We start from the raw sequence: 22301 nt of genomic DNA on the forward strand, positions 1-22301 counted from the left end.
ACTTTTACTGCAATGTATTAATTTTTCCCCTTGCTTTCACCGATGTGATGCTACAACAGTGGCAAGAAATCCAACTTTTTGATTTATGCCATTATCACTCAAATGTACCCCATTCTCCAGATTCAATGTTCTTGATGGATTAAGAGGTCTAAGAAGTAAACAACATGAATGAAGAATAAGTAACACACTACCATTCCAGTAGTACTGCTACTTCAAAATCTACAATACATATTTAGAACAAAGCATAACACAAAACTTCAAAGCTTTTGATAAATTTGTAATAAATTTTTCAAAATTATTTTAAGGTAGTTGAAATATATTAGTTTATACACAACTATTTTTGTATATATAATATATAAATGATATAAAATATATAATTTATCAGCCCAATTATGAAATAATTATGTATATAAATTTACAAATAGGTATATATTTATTTTACAATTAAGGAGGTTGATAACCAATTAAATGCAAGAACTGCTGTGTCTTCCTTTAGCCCGTCTCCTACTTTGTTGAAATGAGTAGTGAACAGAGGATGAAGAATACATGGTTTATTCAAAACAGTCAGTCTTTTTCCTGTGCCATAGAATCCTCAAAGTTATTCACAATTCCAAATGATTTACACATTCCTACACAAAAGAAAGTCTTGAAATCAGCCTACTTGAATCCCTGGATTGACACAGTTTAATAGACTCCATGTATATTTAAAAAATTTCTGTTTACAATCTCCTAGTTTTGCAGATCCTGCCCTTAATCAAAAGGGGCTGCGCAAAACCTCTGGTTTTCTAAGCAACAGTCCTCTGAACTTAAGACATGGCTGTTCACAATTGCCAAACTTGCCAAAAGTGAAAGTGACCCATGCAGAAGGTCAACATCATATGTTGTTGGCTCTTCTGCCAAAGGTGGCTTGTGTTGTCCCTACAGCCAATACTGGTCTTGTGTACAGGGACAAATTTCATTCTAAAGGAAATTGTTTGGCACAACATCACAATTTACACAGTAACTGTCAACAAACCGATATCATAGGTACAAAACTCAAAAGCAAATACATCATTACAGTTTTCTGTGACTGCATATAAGCAAAAAACCGTGTTCTTACCCAAACAATATGGTGCACAGTGTAGACATCGCTGTCACCCACGTAAACCCTGATTGCTCTGATGGTGAAGCCATACTTTTTTCCTGAACTGTGAATTACTATCGGTTGATGAGGACTTGCAGCAGCAATCGATGAATCACGGCTTGGAGATGAATCTCGGGAGGATGAAAGATCAGATGACAGAGAATGAGGAGACATAGGACTTCCCAAAGGAGAAACACCAAACACATCTGGAAGAAGAAAATCTGCCTATTAGAGTACATTCTGAACACACACAAATACAGACAGAGAACAAGGAATTTGTTTAGTTTTGTGACACTTTTGTGTCAAAATATATCATTGTCTTTGCATAAGCACTCTCTCCTCCTCGACTGGTGTGTGTCTTAGTGAATGAGAAGTTTAACTAACAAGCAGGTCTTAGAACTAAATTTCTTTCCTTGTAGCATAAACTGTATTTTTTAATGCAAGCGTTAATCTGTTAGATGTAGACTTCTTTTTCCTTTTAGATAGGAAACACACTCATTGCTAACTTGGAAAGAACAATTATCAGCATCTTCCTGACAAACACTCATGAACAGAAAATCAAGAGTTTGGTAGCAGATATTATTGCTAGTACACCCAAAACCATCCCCCAAATCATCCAGCAGTGCTAAACAAAGCGCTAGTTGATTTTTTGGTTTCAGTTATATATACATACAGATAAAGACTACTGTAATTAAACCACCATATCTAGTTGGTACATAGGACACTAATTCAATGCTTGTACCAAGCTTCCATTTCTACATTCTGCTACATCATGTAAGACCACAAGAAATTCTTGCAACAACAATATCAATTACTACTTCGTTTTATTGCATTGTTTTGAAAGCACTATGTGCTCATGTTTGTGCAAATGTAAACACAATTGCAGCAGCATAAACCACACTTTGGTGACTGTAACAGAGTGACAGGTCTGCAAAGGAATGAAGCTCAGAAAGATTCCAGGTTTGGTATCTGTGTCAAGTCATGTCACAAGAGGGCAGATACACTATGACAGCAGCAGCACTCCTCCCTGGATGCAAGTCACCAGAGGCTCCCAGAGATCAGTATGCTGAAATCCCAGAGAACAACCAAGCCCCAAGGGGGCTGTCACTGTCAACCTCTGGCTCTGAAATGTGCTCAGATACCCTGATCTCTGCCTTATGCTGCATGTGGGACACATCCTGTGACTCTCAGCTACGTGACTCAGGTCGTGAACACTGGCCATATGTTGCTGTTGTTTATTTTATGGATAAAAATGAGTAAGGTGAGCTTTTTTGGATGGTATTAGGTACAGCTAACATAAGATTTTGGTTGATATAGATATAATGAAAACATTTTTGGGGGTAGGTAAAGCTAAGTTTGGGTTTTATAGAATGATGCTGAGATTAAACAGAAAGAAAACCATCATTTAATGAGCACAGTAAATCAGTCTGTATCATCTCTGAACTTAGTGATTCTTACTCAACAGCTGTGAAAGAACTACTAGAATACAAACTGATGAATAAATCCTGAGTGTTACCTGGCTGTGCCACACATGTATCATGTTCCTGTGACAGCTAATCTCAATAATTAGCTTGCACTACAGGCCCTCTACAAGCAGAAAGAATAACCATGGTGCTAAGCATTGCAGAGGTATACCAAAAAACCATGACATTTGGGACAGAAATATTATTTGGAAGAAAAAGCCTACACAAGGAACAAGCCCAGAGTGTTTGCAAGCCACCTGCAGTTTTCAGGGTCAACACTGCCCTGAACAGGCCAAGCACATGGTCACTATTTTTCTCATTGTAAAAATTAAGTCATCTTCATCTCTCATGTATTTGGCGAGAACAATCATTCACTTTTGGACAGCACCACAGAAACGTGAAGTGTTCTTTTCATTGTCACCCGGTTGTCCTCATTCAAGCAGGGGCAAAATACTCCTCTTTAGCTGAGACTCAACATTTTCCTCTTGTCTTATCTCATTAAAAATCATGGTTACCTGCCGGAATTACAGGTACCACATAGGAAGTCTATACTGTTCTTTAAACTGTATGGTGAAGAAAGGTAGAAAACACAAGGTGAACCAGAAATTTCTGCAGTAATTGGGATCAGATGGGTCTTTCACCTCTCCCAGGTCTCCAAAACAACACACGCAACAGAAGTGTTTGCTCACCAAGGTATTAAGGAGCACTTACAGCACACATGCTTTACAATACAAAGACGGCTGAAGCTTAAGAGAAGAGCCAGGACCAACTCTTCAACACTGTACAATTCTACACTAGCCTGAGGACTCAAAGCAACCTGCTGAAGTTACTATCAAAGCCACCTTTGAACTTATGGAGCAAGTGCATGGTTATGTTATCAGACCAGCAGATACTTAAATATTACACCTGAAGTCTAAAAGCAGCATATGGCCAGTGTGCAAAGCTGAGATGTAATCCCACTTCTGGAAAAAAATCCCTCAAAGTTTGGGAAATGAGGACTTTGACTCTGAACCATTAAAAAGCAAAGCACCAATGCTTCATCTGGCAACACTCAATACTACTGTTATACTTCCACTTAAAGCAATATTTCTGTCTTCAAATTTTGAGCACTGTATGTAAGCCAGTGTAGTACAAACAGGAACCTACATGCAATTTCTCGTTTTGTGACACTTCTCTCTGGTTTATCACATTTCCTTATGCGAGATGGGAAAGAACTAGTCAGGCTGAATGTGCCGCTGTAACAAACAGCGTTTCTTGGAGCTCTAGACAATGAGTTACTTAAAACTTAAGCAATACCCCTACTTCAGGATGGGCCAAGGACTGAAGCCTGCATCCTGATGCCAGTGAAACACCAAGTAGTCACCACTAAGCTACATTTTTGCCTGTCAGAGAAGGGCCCTCACCTGTAATGTCACAACTGTAACTCAGTAATGAGATGGCACCACCTAGTAACACAGGTGAACAAGAAGAGAAACAAACAAAACGGTGCGACACAGTATCCATTCTAGACTCCAAAATCTTGCATTTACGTCATAAACCATCAAGTATGCATAAATCACAACATTTCAAACAAGAAGATTTATCTCTACCTCCTGGGATCATGAGGGACAAAGCACTTGCAGAAAGGGACTTTGTGACTTTTCCAGAGATCTTCTTTTTCTCTGTACTTTCTAATCGCTGACGAGCCATGTGAGATGCAACTTCACTGGGTGGCTTCGAGGAGTTATCTGTACTGTCCACACTCTCGCTTCTTCCATTTATCTGATCTAAGTGCTCTGAAAAACTGCCAACTGTACAAAGAAGAAGGGATAAACACATTGAGGGAAAACTGGGGGTCAGAGATGGGAAAGGGTACAATTGTGAGATAAAAATTTTTCTTTCTGTTAACAAGTTCATAAAACAACATTGCAATGAGTATTTCTTCCAGACTTACAGGAAGCATAGAAGTTATAAGAATGAATTGGAACAACAGGTTCTTCTAGTCACTGGCTGAAGTAAAATAAGAGAAAAAAGCTGAAGCAAGTCTGGTATCTCAATATGAAGCACACACCTTAGACAACTTAATCATACATTTATTTTTCATGTGAGCTCCTTCTAAAGTAAATGGAAGGCTCCAACCCTACCTAAGCTGCTAACAGCTTAACAGCTTTTCCAAAATCATTAGAACACTAAGTATAATTTTATTTTTAATTATTATCTTTTGCTTTTTTCTTTGGGCCATTTTCTACCACACAGGAGAAAGATACCTGGCACCACTAAACTCATTATTACATCCACACTGGTATTAGTCTACCATAGGTAACAAACTTGCACAATACTGAATGAAGGAAGGACAACAATATTTCAAACAATGAAAGAAAGCATAAAGGCCTGGTGTCACATGCACAACCTGCACAGGATTTCTTCAAAAATTCAAAGATGTCACAGGAAAGCTGCATGACCTTAAGAAACACAAACCAAGGGTAGGTCACCTCTTTAAAGATATAAAAGTAATTCCTAGTATTCCTTTAAGATCACTGCATATCCTGCTGCTAATCAACCACAGAAAAATGAAATTACTCTTAAGTGTAATTGATAAGTGACAGAAGAGCATCAGATGCCTTGAGCTATCACCCTGACTACTGTGCTAATGCCAACAACATAACACAGTGCTGAGGGAAATGAGCAAGACTTGGCATACAGGACAGTCAAGGTTTTAGACAAGGGAAATAGATTGAAATGGCTGTACAGCTGGATGAGCCTGAGGAAATTTATTTTCCCAGAAATGGAGAGGAGGAATATGTGGACTACATGGGAAATGAGGGGTATGGGAACAGAAAAGGGTATATTGAGAAAATTCAGTGAGGTACAAAAGATAAATAAAGCTGAAGACAGGTGAATATGTAGCGAAGGTAACTGGAACCTATATATGGATAGGCCTAGATCTGTGTTAAGTATCAGCTCTTCCAACAGTTATACAAAACTCTCCTCTGAAAGTACAAAACCAGCAAGATACTAGAGTCAGTGGGGCGACAAATGTTGGCATTTCCAAAAGTGTTGAAACTTTCTCACACATATTTTAATGAGATTTTATTAGCTTGAGCCTGATCCCAAACCAGACCCCTTGTGGGATGGCTTTTTTTTAAAGCAGTTCTGAAACACAGGACTTCTAAATCCATGAATGCTACTGCTAAACAAAGGTTTACAACTGTTTCTAATGCAAGTCAAGAGACCCACTGTGAATTACCTGACAGCGTGGAGCTGCTGATCGTACTTGCTGGAGTGGTTACTTCAGGTTCATCTTGCACTATTTCCTCGCTCACAAACGCAGGCTTGTCCTGTTCCTCCCGGAGTCCCACTAAGCTGGTGGAATCATCCTGTTCTCCTTCAGCTGATATGGCCAACTTCGGAAGCAAACCAGAACTGTGTCGCTGCCTCTCAGTGTCAGAGGAGATAGATGTAGATACTTGTTGTCTGCATTAAAAATAAGCAAACTCTCATGCAGTTATTGAGAGAAGGAGGCCTGCAACCTGACAAGCAGGACATGGACCACTTCCAGCACCACCTCCTACTTACATTTCAGAATATTCTGAACTCCAGCTTAAAGATTCCACAGAAGGCAATGTCACACTTTTTGTTTTGTCTCCTGCATCTTCTTTTTCTTCACCTTGTGTTTGAGTGACTCGATCTATACTACTAAAAACCTGTTACAGACAAAAAAGCACAAAAACCCCAACTAGTCACGACACATTTGATATAAAAAGGGATGCAAGAAAGTGCGTTTCAGGCTGGACTCTGCATATTCTAAACACTTATACAGTATTTCAGAGTGCAAACTTCAAACTTCTTGAGGTTTTTTAAATTTCCAAGAGTTTTTTGTTCTTAAAACGCTTTCCTATTTCGCTTTCTTGGCTCCTCATATACAGGGTCGCAAATAATGTCTATTCTCATTACAAATTCATCAGCTTTCTTCCCATTTCACTGTGTTAACAGTGACTACAAAAAAAATCCATAGCCTTGGAGTCTCTAGGTCCCAGGATTAAAGTGTGTCTTGGATTAATTCACAACCGTAAAGCGAATCAAGGTAAAAAAGCCCTAACTCTAAAGATACTGACTTAATATCTACCAGTCAGGTGGGGGAAGCAGAAAAATTAACCTGAATTGACTTTGAAGTTAAGAATAAATTACTTGACTAAAGGACTTAGAAAAAATAAACCCTGATCGTTAGAAGTCTGTTGTTTGCTGAGCTGAAAAACGGCACACAGAAATTGTTATCTGTATATTCTACAGCCTGAGAGGCACAGCTAGAGACACAATGACACAACAATATTAACAAACCAAACTATTACTGTGGTACAGAGCTTTCAAAAGGACAGTCTTTTTTCAGTGGTGCCCAGTGATAGGACAAGAGGTAATGGACACAAACTTGGACATAGGAAGTTCCATCTGAACATGAGGAGGAACTTTACTTTGAGGGTGGCAGAGCACTGGCACAGGCTGCCCAGAGACGTTGTGGAGTCTCCCACTCTGGAGACCTTCAAAACCTGCCTGGACGCCATCCTGTGCAACTTGCTGTTTGTGACCCTGCTCTGGCAGGGGGGTTGGACTAGATGATCTCCAGAGGTCCCTTCCAACCCTGACCATTCTGTGATTCTGTGATTTACCAGTATCTGAATTTGAAACATACCAAGTCAAAATAAGGAGTTTACATAGAATGAGGATAGCCATCCATGATTCCTGTCTCTCCTCTTCCACACTGTCAGAGATGCAATACATAAGTGGTACTGCAGAGTCAGCGTAAAATCCACCAACTCCTTAAAGTGTAACTCAGGACAAACAAGATACAAACACAGACTTTCCAAATACCTTTAAACAGTTCTTTTGAAAATCACCATTGGATGCCACATTAAGACTAAAATCATGTTCATTAGCATTCCACTTCCATTATTTCCAGCCAATTTACCTTCCACAGTATTTCCTGAGCATGTCCACTGTGCTCCTACTGGCATCCCTTGTCCAGCAATAATTAGCTCCCATCTCAACTACTAAGTATACTACCCTTTGGACAGTGAGCTTTACCTTCAATTCACAGCATTCAAATCACTCCCTCAAATCCTCACCTCTCCTTGACCAAATCACATGCTAACCACTACTTTGTTTTTTCCCTTCAGTCTAATGTCATTTAATTAATAGCTACTATAAGCTACTACTGTAATCTTTGTTACACCATCACCTGCAAGATACCCAGGACACAACTGAAGCAACAAGCAAAGTTCGTACAAGGAAACCAATGTAAGGAACATTTAGTTTCACAGAATCATAGAATGGTTTAGGATGGAAGGTTCATCTAGTTCTAAGCCTCCTGCCATGGGCAGGGACACCTCCCACTAGACCAGGTTGTTCAAAGCCCCATCCAGCCTAGTCTTGAATACTTCCAGGGACGGGGCATCCACAGCTTCTCTAGGAAACCTGTTCCAGTGCCTCACCACCCTCAGAGTGAAAAATTTCTTCCTAATATCTAATCTAAATCTACCCTCTGCCAGTTTGAAGCCATTACCCCTTGTCCTATCACTATGTGCCCTACTAAAATGTCCCTCTCCAGCTTTCTTGTAGGCCCCCTTCAGATACTGAAAGGTCACAATAAGGTTTCCTTGGGAGTCTTGTCTTCTCCAGGTTGAACAACCCCAACTCTCTCAGCCTGTATTCATAGGTGAGGTGCTTTGATCATCTTCATGGCCCTCCTCTGGACCCACTCCAACAGGTCCATGTCCTTCTTATGTTGGGGGCTCCAGAGCTAGACACAGTATTCCAGGTGGGGTCTCATGAGAGCAGAGCAGAGGGGCAGAACCACCTCCCTTGAGGGGATTCTAAATTCCCTAAACTTTCTCTTATGCTACCATGCATTTTCTACAGAAATAACCACCTATTTATAGAATTTTCTATTACATTCTTAAAGATGCAAGAAATAACTTTCTTACAGAATCCTCCCATGTTTTGATTTAATAGTATTCATTTCATTCTTGCTCAATTTCAGGTAGCATTTCTTAAGGAAACAATGCCCTATATACCCCCTCCACATTTCCAAACTCTAAAAAAGTAGCAAAATGTTTATGTACAGAATACATACTAACATTACAGGAATTTTTACTTACTTTTGAAAATCTGTGTGAACATGACGAAAACTGTCTTATCTCCAAATTAAAATCTTCATCATTGGTATCATCTTCTTCCTCAGTTTCCATATGGTGGTATTTCTCAGAACGAGCTACAGACAAGGGAAAGTATTTTAATTTATCAGGAAGAATGGGTACCAAGCTTTAATAGTAACTAAAAGTGAAATTTTATTCTTAATATTATTTCTGCAGAAATGTCAAACCACCAGTGAAATTGCAAGCTGCCAGTGGTTCTGCTAAAGAGGATTTTCAAAGCAGTAAGCAAAAGTCAAAGGCAGTGATTATTTAAACAAGGCGTTCATCACATTTTTAAAATACCATCAAACACCTACTGTCAAAATAACTTGTGTCATCTTCAGACTCCAACTGAGGAATAAATTCTGCTTTCTGCCTCAGCAAACTATTCCAGTCAAGGCTCCTGAAGAACTGATGCTGTTTTACTTCATATGCACCACCTGGGGGAGCCAGAGAAAAACACTGAGCTAATGATAACAAATCCTCAGACGTTACTTTAACTAACCCAATGCAAATTATCATGGAAAGGCATAGCCATCACTGTAGGCAGGAACATTTACTACCCGTTTCCACTAGGATCTCCTAAACCTGTCAGAGCACCTCCCTGTCCTTGTTTTGTTGTTGCCATTTCTTTAACAGTGGTGGCATTGCTTTATCATCTTTCCCCTTTTAACATTTCTATTTTTCTTGATATGCTAATTATTGTCAGTCCTCTACACATCAGTCAGAAGCATCAGATGCAGTAGAAGTAGTCATCAAAATATAAATAAGTGCACTAGATGAGTAACTACAAGTCACAGAGTAATGAAGAAAGATTCTTAATAGTTGCTCAATGAAAATACCATTGCTGATCAGGAGCTCCTTTTGGTGTTTTATGGCAGTAATACACAATTCTATAGGAAAACACTTATTTATCTTCTTATGATTACTGCCTATTTTTTATAATGTAAGTTAAACAATGACACTAGTTTCAAGTTAAGAAACAACTGTAAGAACACAATGAAATACTGGAATTTTTGTCCTGGGGATGTGAGCGAGGATATTATTAATAAGCATAAATCTAATTCAGAAATCTGAACAGGTAACCTGCAGCAGCAAGAGTTAGTGCCAACTTGCTAGTATTGGGTTTACATGGCACAGCTTTGGTAGTGGGGAGGCTGCTGGGGTGGCTTCAGTGAGAAGGTGCTAGAAGCTTCCCCTATGTCTGACAGAGCTTATGCAAGCTGGCTCCAAGACAGACCCATCACTGGCCAAGGCTGAGCCCATCAGCAACAAAGGTAGCGCCTCTGTGATAACATGTTTACAAAAGGGTAAAGAACTGCTGCATAACAGCAGCTGGGAGACATGTGCGAGAACATAGGAGAGAAACAACTCTACAGACACCAAGGTCAGTGAAGGAGGAGGAGGAGGTGCTCCAGGCACCTGAGCAGAGACTCCCCTTGCAGCCCATGGTGAAGACCATGGTGAGGCAGGCTGTCCCCCTGCAGCCCACAGAGGTCCACAGTAGAGCAGATATCCACCTGCAGCCCATGGAGGACCCCACACTGGAACAGATGGATGCTCAAAGGAGGCTGTGACCTCATGGGAAGCTTGTGCTGGAGCAGGCTCTTGGCAGGACCTGTGGCCCCATGGAGAGAGGAGCCCACACTGAAGCAGGTTTGCTGTCAGGACTTGTGACCCCGTGTGGGACCCATGCTGGAGCAGTCTGTTCCTGAAGGAAGGGATCCACACTGGAGCAGTTTGTGGAAGACTGTCTCCTGTGGGCGGGACCCCAAGCTGTAGCAGGGGATGAGTGTGAAGAAGGTGTGGCAGAGAATGTGTGATGAACTGACCACAACCCCCATTCCCCATCCCCCTGGCACTGCTCAAGGGGAGGAGGTAGAGAAACTGGGAGTGAAGTTGAGCCCGGGAAGAGGGAGAGGTGGGGGGAAGGTGTTTTTAGATTCCTTTTTATTTCTTATTATCATACTCCATTGTTAATTGGCAATAAATTAAATTTATTTCCCCAAGCCAAGTCTGTTTTGCACATGATGGTAATTGCTAAGTGATTTCCTGTCCTTATAGCAACCTATGAGCCTTTTGTCATATCTTCTTCCCCTGTTCAGTTGAGAAGGGGGAGTGATGGAGCAGCTTGGTGAGCACCTGGTGGCCAGCCAAAGTCAACCCACCATATTGATACAGTATGTAAACTTCCCTATGTCAAGGCTAAGTCAGGAAAGAGCCACAGGAAAGGTGTGAAGTCTCCAGGATTAGGCTGTAAGACAGAGTGTCAAGATTCCTAGGTTGGGTTCTTTGCTTTTCTGACTGCAGCAAGGACAAATTCATAAAAGCCAAATCTTCCCAAAGAAAACCAAAATCACTTCTCATTCTAAGTCTCATTCCAAGTAACAATCAATTCTCTAAGCACAGTAATTGGATATTATGTCAGGATTCTGTAATTCTTGATTGATATCAGACACTTCAAACCCAAAGAGGTCGTTTTTCTGTCACTTTCCTTCTTCAAAACAAGTACAGTATCTATCTCTCTTGCCTCAACTTGACCATGTCACTCGGGTCTCCTGAGCAAATACAGAATTAGAATTTTCATGGAGTGTTATTCAGCTAGCTAATACGTATTAAATAGATAGGGCTGACATTTGAAATGCATGGTGAAGCCTGGGATAAACTGTACTATTTTCCAGTGCCCCGCTGGGATCTGTCACATTGCAGCCTCCATTTCTGCGAGTTGCTTCTGACAAAAAAAAATATCTTTGTTACCATTTCTGAACACCCCTCTGTTTCAAAGAAACCGCTGCCAGGTTTCCTTCTCCAGACTGTCAGCTCTTAAGTGACCTTGAACAGTTGAAAGAAATCAGCCCATAAAAGAGCTGCAGAGATGCTCCACACAGCAGCACTGACCATTACAGTAGTTAAGCCAGCCTCATTTTAGCCAATTCACTTTCTCAACCAGCTGTAGCAAAAGAGGCAGAATTTGCAATCTGCTTCTGATCCAGCCTCTCACAGGGTGACAGTCCTGAATTAACAGTGTTTAACAGGAAAAAGCATCCTGGCAATGCAACAACCATGCCTGAAAGCAGTACATTCACAACAAGGGAATGGAACTAGCTGTGGCTCTTCGTTTTGCCTTTGGCAGTGGTGTCCTTTGCAGCAGACGAAGCAGGCAGCAAGTAGAGAAGCTGACTTGGGCTTGACACCTCCCTCACTCTTAATTTGTTCAACACGGTGCAAGGCAGAACAACAAACTTGGCCAGATACCACTTACTCCAGACCATCAGCTACAGGCTGGGCTGTTCACAGCTGGGCTGTACAGTCTAAGGGCTGTTCACACAGATCCTAGACACTCAGGGAGCAAGGGACCTGCAGTTCACTCATCGCAGTCACACCATGTCCCAGAAGGTGACCTGTCATTTGGAACTGTATCAACAGTAGTTGGGGTCTGGGTTATACTCACATATCAGCTGTGGTAAGGACAGTTACGAACTGATTCCTAAAGCTCCTTTTTATACTAGCCCTAAAAACATGCAGCACAATCTGACCACTGGACTCAGTTTTGCCAGCAATCTTCCAATGCTGACTCAACTTGCCACTTGGTTTCCTTAGCATCCCCAATATATTTATATTCATGGCATACAGTGCTCATGGCAAAGACGACTATACCTTTACATTCAGTCTCTTATGTAGGGGGCCTTTTTTGCTTTGTTACATAGTGTTTATGTCCCAGTGAGTCAGTGACTAGGGTCATACATTAACACTGTAAAAATCATGTGCAATATTCTTCATTACTGCCTCTCACCCAAATTCCCAAATAAATCCTGCTCCATCAACTAACAAATAAACTCTACCACATAAACGCACAGTGCTTTCACCAGCCTATGTAGGCCCACTGCTCCTAATGCCACGTGCCAGGTTTTTCCTCTCTAAATGGAACAAGCACAGCACTGAATGACCACAGTAGAATAAGCAGGCAGCTCGTGTTCTCACCGGTAGCCATTTACCTCCTTAACAGTCACACTTTTGGTTTTATTCCTTTTCATAAAAGGCAGTAGTGCTTGCTGAATGGGAATGACAAGACTTTTCACAATGCATCCTCAGACGGTCATTTCTGAATAATTAGTTGGAGTACTCATCACCCACCCTAAATTCTGGAGGAGTTAATTTGCCAGGCTACGATACAACTGAAAAAGGAAGCATCAGTTGTGTATTGGTTCTCCTTCTCTGTTTCTATGTTTAGTTATTTAATACTGTATTCACGAAGGAATCCTGTCCAATGATTAACTGTGTCTTTGAGAAATTTGTTTTATTTATCAAATTAAGGGAAGAGTAAATGCAAATAACCACATGTAAACTCAAAAAAAAAAAGGACAGTCATCATCTTGTTAAGCTCATATTACTGGTCTGAATCTATAAAACACCCTCTGCTATAATGGCTTGTTGTCATGCTAGTTGGCCTGACATATATTTCCTGGGCAAAACAAATAGGTGAACAAAAGCTCCCAATGCTGAATATAGAAGCTGTTTCTAGCACACTAACAATTTAAAATAGTGTCTCCTAACCTGTTCCCAGTCTTTCCAACGGATTCTGCCTGAGCAGCAGGGTAATCAGATCCTGGGCATCTGGAGGTGGTGCTTCATCCTTTTCAGGCCAGTTGATTTCATCTAGCAAAACAGAAAGTCATTACTCAAGTCTGATCCCAACATTCAGCAGAAACTGTATGAAAGCTCTTGTAGCGAGCTAGCAGTAAAGTCAGAGTTAAGGCAACTTTTTCAAGTTGCTCTCTGTTGCATATGAGTTGCTTCCAATTTTTATATTCTCTGTACAGACTCCATAAACATATTGTTATGTTCCCATTTTCTTCAGAAGTATCCTTTAACCCAAAACAGCATTTAAAAACAGAATACAGGAATTCTTGGCTCATGGAAAACTATTGCAAAATATCAGCACAACTTGTATGCTGTCCCTTCTCCCTGCCTCCCTAAAATCATGGTTTAAATTTCATTTCTGTTCCATGGAAACTGCTGTCAAAATGGAGACAACTGACCTGATCCAGCAGGCACTGGTCACATCCATAATCCTTCTCTAATGCTAGTAGACTCACTAAAGTAATTACTCCCATAACTAATGGACGAGGTATCAGACTCTGCTCTAGAGAGATACATGCCAATGCAGTATTTTTCCCAAGTCTCTCGTACTGCAGAGGAAAACCACCTCACCCTACTGACTCCTACACTACTAAGGCTTTTGCACTTCATAGCAAGTTGGACCTAAATCACACAATCAAGATATTAAACCCTGCTGTATTCAGGTAAGGCTGAAAAAAACTCTGGCAAACTTTCATTTAAATTAAACAATGGAAAATTGTGCCAGTTTCAATATGAACACAAACTTCATAACAGCTTACACAAGTTTTGTCTGATTTTTAGCAGAAGTTGCCTCCACAAACATAATACATTGCAGGTTTAGACAAATCTCCGCAGAAGTTTCTTGGGGGGTACAAGGATTTTGGCATCAGAGCAACAGAATTGCTATGAGCTCAGGAAATACAGAAGGCTGTGAAGGATTTTGTTGTCATCTAGACTTTTCCTTCAAAATGATCATTAGTGGAGAAGTAATCATCAGAAGCTACACACAATTTCAATTTGTGTATTCCAGAGTTTAAGGAAAAAGTACTGAAAAAAACAGGCATGAAATGTAACATGTTTCTGGACCATTATTTTTAACCCCGATCATTTTAGGCATCTAAGTTTACCCTGACACCTCCCACAGTTGTACTCATACAACTTGGCGGCAAAGGCAACTTACAATGAAGAAGGAGTGAGGTAAAATGAGGGGCAAGATTTTAAAAGTAGATTTTCAAGTAGAGTGTAGATTTCACCCACAGAAACTGGAATAAAGATCTAGGCTATAGTTTGGGTTCTTTAACACAGCTTTTACAGTTGAATACAAGGGCACCATGTATTTTAGCACATGAAACTTATCCAACAAGAGAGTTCTCCTGCAGATACTGACAGTAAGAATGATTTCAGTAAGTAAAGATATTCAGAATGAAAGAGAAGAAACTGACAAGTCAACACCAAAACAAGAAACTAAGCTGACCAGCAGTCCTAGAGAGTGAGTGGGAATAGATAAGGTTTACAAGCATACACTTCTACATATAATTTCTGGAAGATAAATGGACACATTCAAACAGACGAAGTTATTTCCATCAAGTATAAGCTAGATTGTAACACATGACTATATGTTTTACAAAACACAAAATTAATGCCATGTGCAAAATAAAAGTCTACAGTGCAAATTTTGTCATTAATTTTAGACTCTTCCCTCCCCTTCTCCTAGCCAGAGAGCATAAAGATAAAAACACATGTGTATGTGTCTGGAAATGCAATAAAAACATGAGTTATTTCCATGTTTGCCTGCCTGCAGCTTCCACTGCAGTTTAAATCTAATTTGGAAAATAAAGCATGAATATGCATCGCGGCCGTGAGGCATCCAGAACAAAGCCAGTGTTTGCTGCTTGTGTTAATTAAACAGTTGATTCTCCTTGCCACTCAGGCCTCTGCGTATCACATCAGAAAACAACATGGTTATAAATCCATGAACAGCTAGGATGTTGTATAAAGAGGTCATACACTAGATGCAACTCACAAATCCATTTCATTACAGTTTACAAACAAGTTTGGCTTTCAACTTCAGAGATAGAGGGAAGTGAGACAATAACAAGAGTGTCTCCATAAGTACAAAAGGGGATTTGTTGCATTCTCAGAGAATAAGGAACCAGAGGTGAAGTTAGCTTTGTTTCTGTTGGGTGTTTGTATGCTCGGTTTTTGATGGCAGTTTGTTGCTTGGTTTGGGTTGTTTTTTTTTAAGCTAGTGGACCTTTTAAGCAGACCATAAAACAGACTGGGAAATACTCAGTAACAGAGATGCCATTCTGTCAAACTTTTGGCATAAATAGAGGCCCTCTACATGTACGCATCTGGGAAATTTATGGAAACAGCAGGTAGGATAGTAAACAATTCTGTTTAATTATCATTGAGTTTTGCCACAAGCCACATAACAATACTTAGGGTCAGCTTGCAGGTTAAGATCTAAAAGGTTATTGAATTTTAAATGGAAGAAGAACAGCTGCTACAGAAATAACATTACACTACAACAATCACCAATGAAATCATTAACAATCTGTGAATTGAATTTGTTTCCTTCTCTTTCTCATTATTTATTATTTGGGAGACATTTGTTTTAGGGTTTTATTACATCTCTGTTAATTTCTTCACTGTGCCATGAGGCATTTTCCCATTTATGCAAATTTATTTTAACTGTTTCTTCACTGGTATAATTTCTTTACTGAAGACCGAAATCACTGTACCATAGTGGCAGTACCTTTCTACGAATATAACTTTTCTTTTTCCAACAGTGTAGCTTAACCATCATATTTGACATTACTGCATTTCTGTATTTAGCAGCAATATACAGTAAGTTCAGCTTTTAATCCAAATATATTCTTACTGCTTTGACAGCAAATTGTGTATTACATTATTACGATGGTGGTGTTTTTTTGAGCAAAACTAGCTTGAAAACCTAGTCTATCAGTGAAGCTGTAAATATCTTTTACTATTAACAGAAATTGAAATGTTTCACAGCAAGCTAAGAAATCTGGGTATTTTTGTGATGATTCTCACCACTGATTACTTGTCCAAACAGCTCTTCTGGTGTATCTCCAAAGAATGGCACACATCCAACAAGAAATTCATAAAGGATAATTCCCATAGCCCACCAGTCCACTGGTTTTCCATATCCCTGTCTCAATATCACTTCAGGAGCTATGTATTCAGGTGTACCACAAACCTGAAAGAAAACAAATAAGCACGATGGTAAAACAAGCCTAACTGAGCTGTCATATCATTTATGATTCTTGAAATGTAAATAATACGGAAGCATAAAAAAAATGGAATCAGCAGGTTTTAGTTTGCTGAGTTTGCCTAACAGCTAATGTTTTTAGAATGAGCTAGCTACATTTACAGGTATCATAATCAACATTTTCTATCTCTCATGTAAAGGACAGTTTGTTTTGTACATGGGAGTCCATCACAGCAAATATTTTATTTAACTTAAGCATATACTTATCTTTACATGAAAGTTGTGATGGTTTTATCTTAAGTAACTTTTACAGCAAACAGATTGTGAGCAATGGTAATGAGGCATGCTTAAAGGGAAATGGGCCATAGAAAGGATTTTAGCACCCTTGGTTGTACAATGCATCATGAGCTCCACAAGTACTCTGCTGAGACTTGGGAATTCCTTATAAAAACAGTTTTCCATTTGTCTAACTCATAGATTCACTTGCACACAATTAGGTTGTTCATCTTACTAATAGATCCTAATGTAGAAAGAAAAAAGCCTGGAATAATCCGCAGGGCATCAGTAAAAGTAACTGACAAACAACTGGAACACCAACGCATAAATAACAACAGTTTTACAGTATTATGGTACATTCTGCTGGCAAAACATCACTTCATTTGAACACTCAATGTAGAAATGAAAAAGGCTGTGTCTTACTTGTTTGTCAAGGAATTCTCTGGCATCCTTCTCAATGTGACCCTCATAGAGATTGGTAGTCAAACTCATTAGCCCCACCTTTGACAGGCCAAAGTCTGTTAGCTTTATATGGCCCATGGATGTTACCAATAAACTGAAAATTAGAATGATCTGAAGTTACTGTGATATAATTCACCAGTATGTACTTATTATTATTATTATACTTGGTGGAAAACATTTCATTAGCACTGCAAGAAATATAAAGACAGCTTAAAAAGTAATTTAAACAGGTACAAAATAAGGTTACAAATCCGACAGTCTTACAGTTACTATTATTATCAGATGTAAACAATTATATGCAATTGCACAACATCTTATAGAACCACAGGAGTGTTGAGAGCTGAATGCTAGATGCTTTGAAGAAAAAGAAAGAGTAACCATCAGAAAGACCTAGAACAGAACAAATGTCACTTTTTAAGTGAGAGGAAAATTTCCTGTCTGTAACAAGCTGGGTCATTCATTTTAAAAAAAAACTGAGGTATTAAGTTAGTTATCAGCTAATACCACACTGGCCTGAGGTATCAGACGTGACTCCGACATTTTATTATTTTTTTTTAATGTGAAAGATTTAACAGCCATAATTTTTACTGCAGCTACTTGCTATAACGTTGTTTACATGCATAGGTGCAATATTGTATTTCTAAATATTGAAAATAACCAAAAAGCATGCAATGGGCAAGATTTCCCAATATGGTCAATCTTGTCTTCATACATGCAAATATCTGCAAGTTGATGATACTCTGTACTATGCAGTGTTTTAAGCATACTTTGAAAGATTTTTTCCTTAATGACCAAAATGCATTTCCCTCCATTTCAACCAGAAGAGTAAATACATCTTTTTTTTTTTTTTTTTAGCTACTCTGATAGACTCTTCCATTTTAAAGACAAAAAATTTTTAAGAGGTCTTTTGGAAAAAAAAAACAACGCATTTTCTGTAACTGCAGAGAATGAAAACTCAAATTTTGTACAGAAATCGTGCATCTACGTAACATTCACGATTAAAAAAAACATTTCAAAACCATTTGAAGCAAGTTTACACCTTTCATATTTTATCTAACAATTCTGAAGTCCTCTTTTGGTTATATTCTATATACATACTTGTCTGGTTTCAAATCCCTGTGTACAATTCCATAATTATGAAGGTATTCCAAGGCCAGAACAGTCTCTGCAAAATACATCCTTGCCATGTCTACAGGTAAGGGACCCATATTCTTCATCAAAGTAGCACAGTCTCCACCTGTGGAAACAGGACAAATGTTTCAGATGACACTACAAATTCTGAGATGTATTGGTATAATCCATATATGCTGCAGAAAGAGACACAAACTGTAGTCATAAATTTTTGTTTTTCAGTCAGATGATTCAACTGAACATGTAACCACACCAACTACTGTACTGGACACAGCATGAAGCTGGGAGTAAGCAGTACAAGGGTTCAACTGGAAACCAATAAAATCTGTGCTGCTATTTTTAAAAAGAAAGGGGGGGAGGGCAAAAAAAAAAAAAAAAAAAGCCCATACAACCACAGCCTGCATGTTTCATCTTGCACTGCCTCTGTCCACTGGTCTCCTTCAGCATCAGCATCTTTTCAAATTGCTTCCTCTTCCCACTTTTTTCATAAAAACAACTATTACAAATACCCCAACATGTGTTAATGAAAATTTGGACTCCAGAAAAGCAAACAGCATTTCCACATGAATTTCAAACACTAGGACACTTACGGTTACAGTCTACGAGGAACTTATTCAAAGAGCAGTTATTTCCTATTATAGCTGGAGTAAAAGTGTTTTACAAGTTCTCACTGGGAGATAATGACTGGGAAAAAAGCCACCTTGTTGTTGGATTTAGATCCTAAATCTGTATTGCCAGAGTACAGAGGACACACAGGGAGCCTTTCTAATGCAAGTACCATATGGGTTACTTCTCTTTCTTGGTCTAAGAAAACTCTCTTCTTCCTCTAAAACAGAACAAACGTGTTACCTTCTACATATTCCATGACCATGCATAAATGACGTCTTGTTTCAAAGGAGCAATACATGCTCACAACAAATGGATTTTCTGCAAATGTCAGGATATCACGCTCGACAAAGGCCTGTTGGATCTGGTTTCGGAGGATGAGATTCTGCTTATTAATTTTCTTCATGGCAAATCTTTGTCTGGTTTCTTTGTGTCTCACAAAATAAACCGCACTGAAGAAGTTCAAATGGGGGAGAAAAAAAAAGGTCTGAGTAACTATTACAAATGTATTTTAAAATACTGGTTTTTTACAATTAAATAATTTTTTTTTTAAACTGCATATGAATTATATAAAAGACTTGGTTTTAGTTTAATCTAGTTGACCTGCCTTTCACATTAAAGAATGGCTACAAACCTCATTTTGTTTCATAACCAGGATGAGTCTCAGTAAACACACATTAGTACACAAACTAAAAACCAAACAACTCCCTCCCTCCCCGTCCCCACCACTAGTCCCCTCACCCCACCAAAGCAAACAACAGATAAAGCAAATGCCCCCTCCCCCCCAACAGGTATAGCAAATGCTCTCAGCTCAGGCAGATTTGGGGTGTTTCCATCAACAAAGTATTATATACAAAACCCAGCTATGGCACAGTGTTATAAATCATTCTGACAAATGCTTATTCTCTAAATGGGCTGTCAGATAATTATGACTCAGACTCCATCTAGGGGATTTTAAAACTTGTCACAAGTTTCTCATGAAGGTTGCTCAGAAGTTGCTCGATGGGTTGGTTCCCTCATCACCAGGTACAAAATCTTCTGTTCTTGGTTCAGTCCCTGACATCAGCATTGATCCATATCAGGGGCAGGTTACCAGTAGGTAATCCGAAACAAAGATCACTGCGTTAACCACACGGCACTATTGGGATTAAGATGTATCTTGACATGCAGAATTTCCACTGGGGTACTAGGTACAAAGTTTCCTGTAAGCTTGGTTGTGTAAGGTCACAGCAGTGAGGGAAGCAAAGTGAAAGAAAACCTCATGTGGACTAACCCTCTTTCTTTCAAGGCTCAGGAGAAGGAATCACCCTGCCATGAAAGACTGACACAGGACATTACTGCTGCATTTCTCAAAATCCCTTGAGGCAAATCCTGAAAATGCTTGCCTTACTTGAAATCTACTTTGTGGCATTTAATGCTTATAGCATCTCCAGCATATAATTATCATAGCAGTGAGTATTTATGGAAAGAAAGGACTAAAAGGAGAAAACAGGGGGGCGGGGCAGAAATGGGACTCAACTGTGTAGTTTTTAAATCCAATCTGTTGTCCCCATGAGGTCCAATTATCAGCACTCAATTATTTATTTAAACATAAAAAGTAATTCTTGCCTTACTATTTCTATGAAGATCTTCCCACAGCTACTGAAGTTACAGGCACTGAATAAATCAACAATCAACATGTTTCTGCTTTCCTTTGTGAAGGAAAAACTTTTTCTCGACAAGAAAGTTTCTCTTACTGATTCCAAACCCTTTCATTAATCCCTTGTTCTTGTCTGAGCACAGAGCATTTAAAAGACATTACACCATTATGAAAGCAGGGGAAAACCACCTTGGGCAAAACCCATGACAAACCCCACCCTTCATGCCTCCTACTAAGTCTCACTCCCTTCTGCCCCTCCCAAGCTGGAATAAAGACTGAATTATTCAGCTCCACTACTCCTCCCTCCTGGCTTCATGCCTTTTGTCCTCCTGCACCTCTTCCTACTGCTCCCCTCATACTCACTTCTCTCTCCACCCCTTCATTACAACTCTTTTCCTTTGCTTTTCTTTCCCTTACATTGTAGTTTTCTTTTTTGTTGCCATCTCCTCTCAGTCAGTCCTAGCTTCTTAATTTCCTGTAATTTCATCTTTCCTTTTCCCTATTTCAGTCCCCTTATGTACTCCTGGCATGCAGAAAAGTGAGCCCTTCAGGTGCCTGAAACTGCAATCCTTCAAGAAAAATGAAGTTATAGGAATGAACTGAGGACTGCCTGAGGACTCAGCATACAGATCTCAGAGCTTTCATTTGGGCAGTGTGCCAAGATGAACTCTTGAAAGACAGACATTAACCAGAGCGTATTATTACAGCATCTTAGTAAATTTCCTCTGCAGATCATGTGGATCTGTAAGGTCATTACTACCATATTTAAAGGTGAAAAAAAACCTGTAAGTTCTAAAGACTATCCAGTATATACGAGGGACATCCTGACTATATTTCCCAGCTCTCTGAATTTCATTCTCCAGTCTTAGTCACGGGTAGGTAATTGTGTAACTTTCCACTAGGATTCAGTTATCTACAATTCCTCAGAAAAAAATCTTTTTAGTTCAAGTGTACTGGACTCACAAGACAACTGCAACACAATTGTCTCTCTCGTGTTTACACATGCATACACTGTTTACGCTATATAAAGTGCTATTAAATGATCTTCAACACATAAAAATGTCTAACATCACTTATTCACATCCTCTGATCACAGTAACCCCAGCATTTATGCTTTACAAAGAAAACTGTGCCCTAGCCAGCAGCATGTTATTCCTGCAGAACAGTGAAGGAGTAAGACCATCCAGCATGCTGTGGGTGTTCCAAGCCAACAACATGTACAACCTCCTCTCAGCAATATTTCAGACTTATCCTAGTCTGCCTAGAAGCAAATGAGAAGCTGGCCATCTGAAGAACAGAACACGATGGCTATGATCCTTCTCTCACAACTGGTACTAGTCCTAGTTGTTCCAATAAGTCACAAATTGTGACTAATAAAACCACCTCTCCATACCTAACAGTAGCAACGCCTACTATCTTTATAGCAGGTAGTAAACACAGATGCAAAATGATGAAGCTGCTGTCAGATTTCCTATGGGTAAACTGCTCTGTATTTGCAAAAGAAACACTTGAGAAATTGAGTTCCTCACCAGTTTGTAGCATGCTGCATATTGAGGAAGGACAGAATTCAAGACCTTCA

General features: G+C 39.4%; 1 protein-coding gene across 1 annotated transcript in view; it reads right to left on the reverse strand.

Annotated features, from left to right (window-relative positions):
* Positions 1-22301, reverse strand: part of MAST4 (microtubule associated serine/threonine kinase family member 4) — a gene marked incomplete at its 5' end in the record, with an annotated part of 235002 nt that overhangs the window by 10721 nt on the left and 201980 nt on the right. The window contains 11 exons of the mRNA XM_082497946.1: positions 1100-1329; positions 4176-4376; positions 5813-6039; positions 6142-6269; positions 8718-8830; positions 9071-9193; positions 13308-13409; positions 16431-16596; positions 17308-17440; positions 18445-18583; positions 19327-19535. Of these exons, the coding sequence (XP_082354072.1) occupies positions 1100-1329; positions 4176-4376; positions 5813-6039; positions 6142-6269; positions 8718-8830; positions 9071-9193; positions 13308-13409; positions 16431-16596; positions 17308-17440; positions 18445-18583; positions 19327-19535 (1771 nt within the window). The remainder of the gene's footprint in view (positions 1-1099; positions 1330-4175; positions 4377-5812; positions 6040-6141; positions 6270-8717; positions 8831-9070; positions 9194-13307; positions 13410-16430; positions 16597-17307; positions 17441-18444; positions 18584-19326; positions 19536-22301) is intronic.

This window comes from Vanellus vanellus (assembly GCF_965231255.1).
Source record: "Vanellus vanellus genome assembly, chromosome: Z".
Taxonomy (NCBI): domain Eukaryota; kingdom Metazoa; phylum Chordata; class Aves; order Charadriiformes; family Charadriidae; genus Vanellus; species Vanellus vanellus.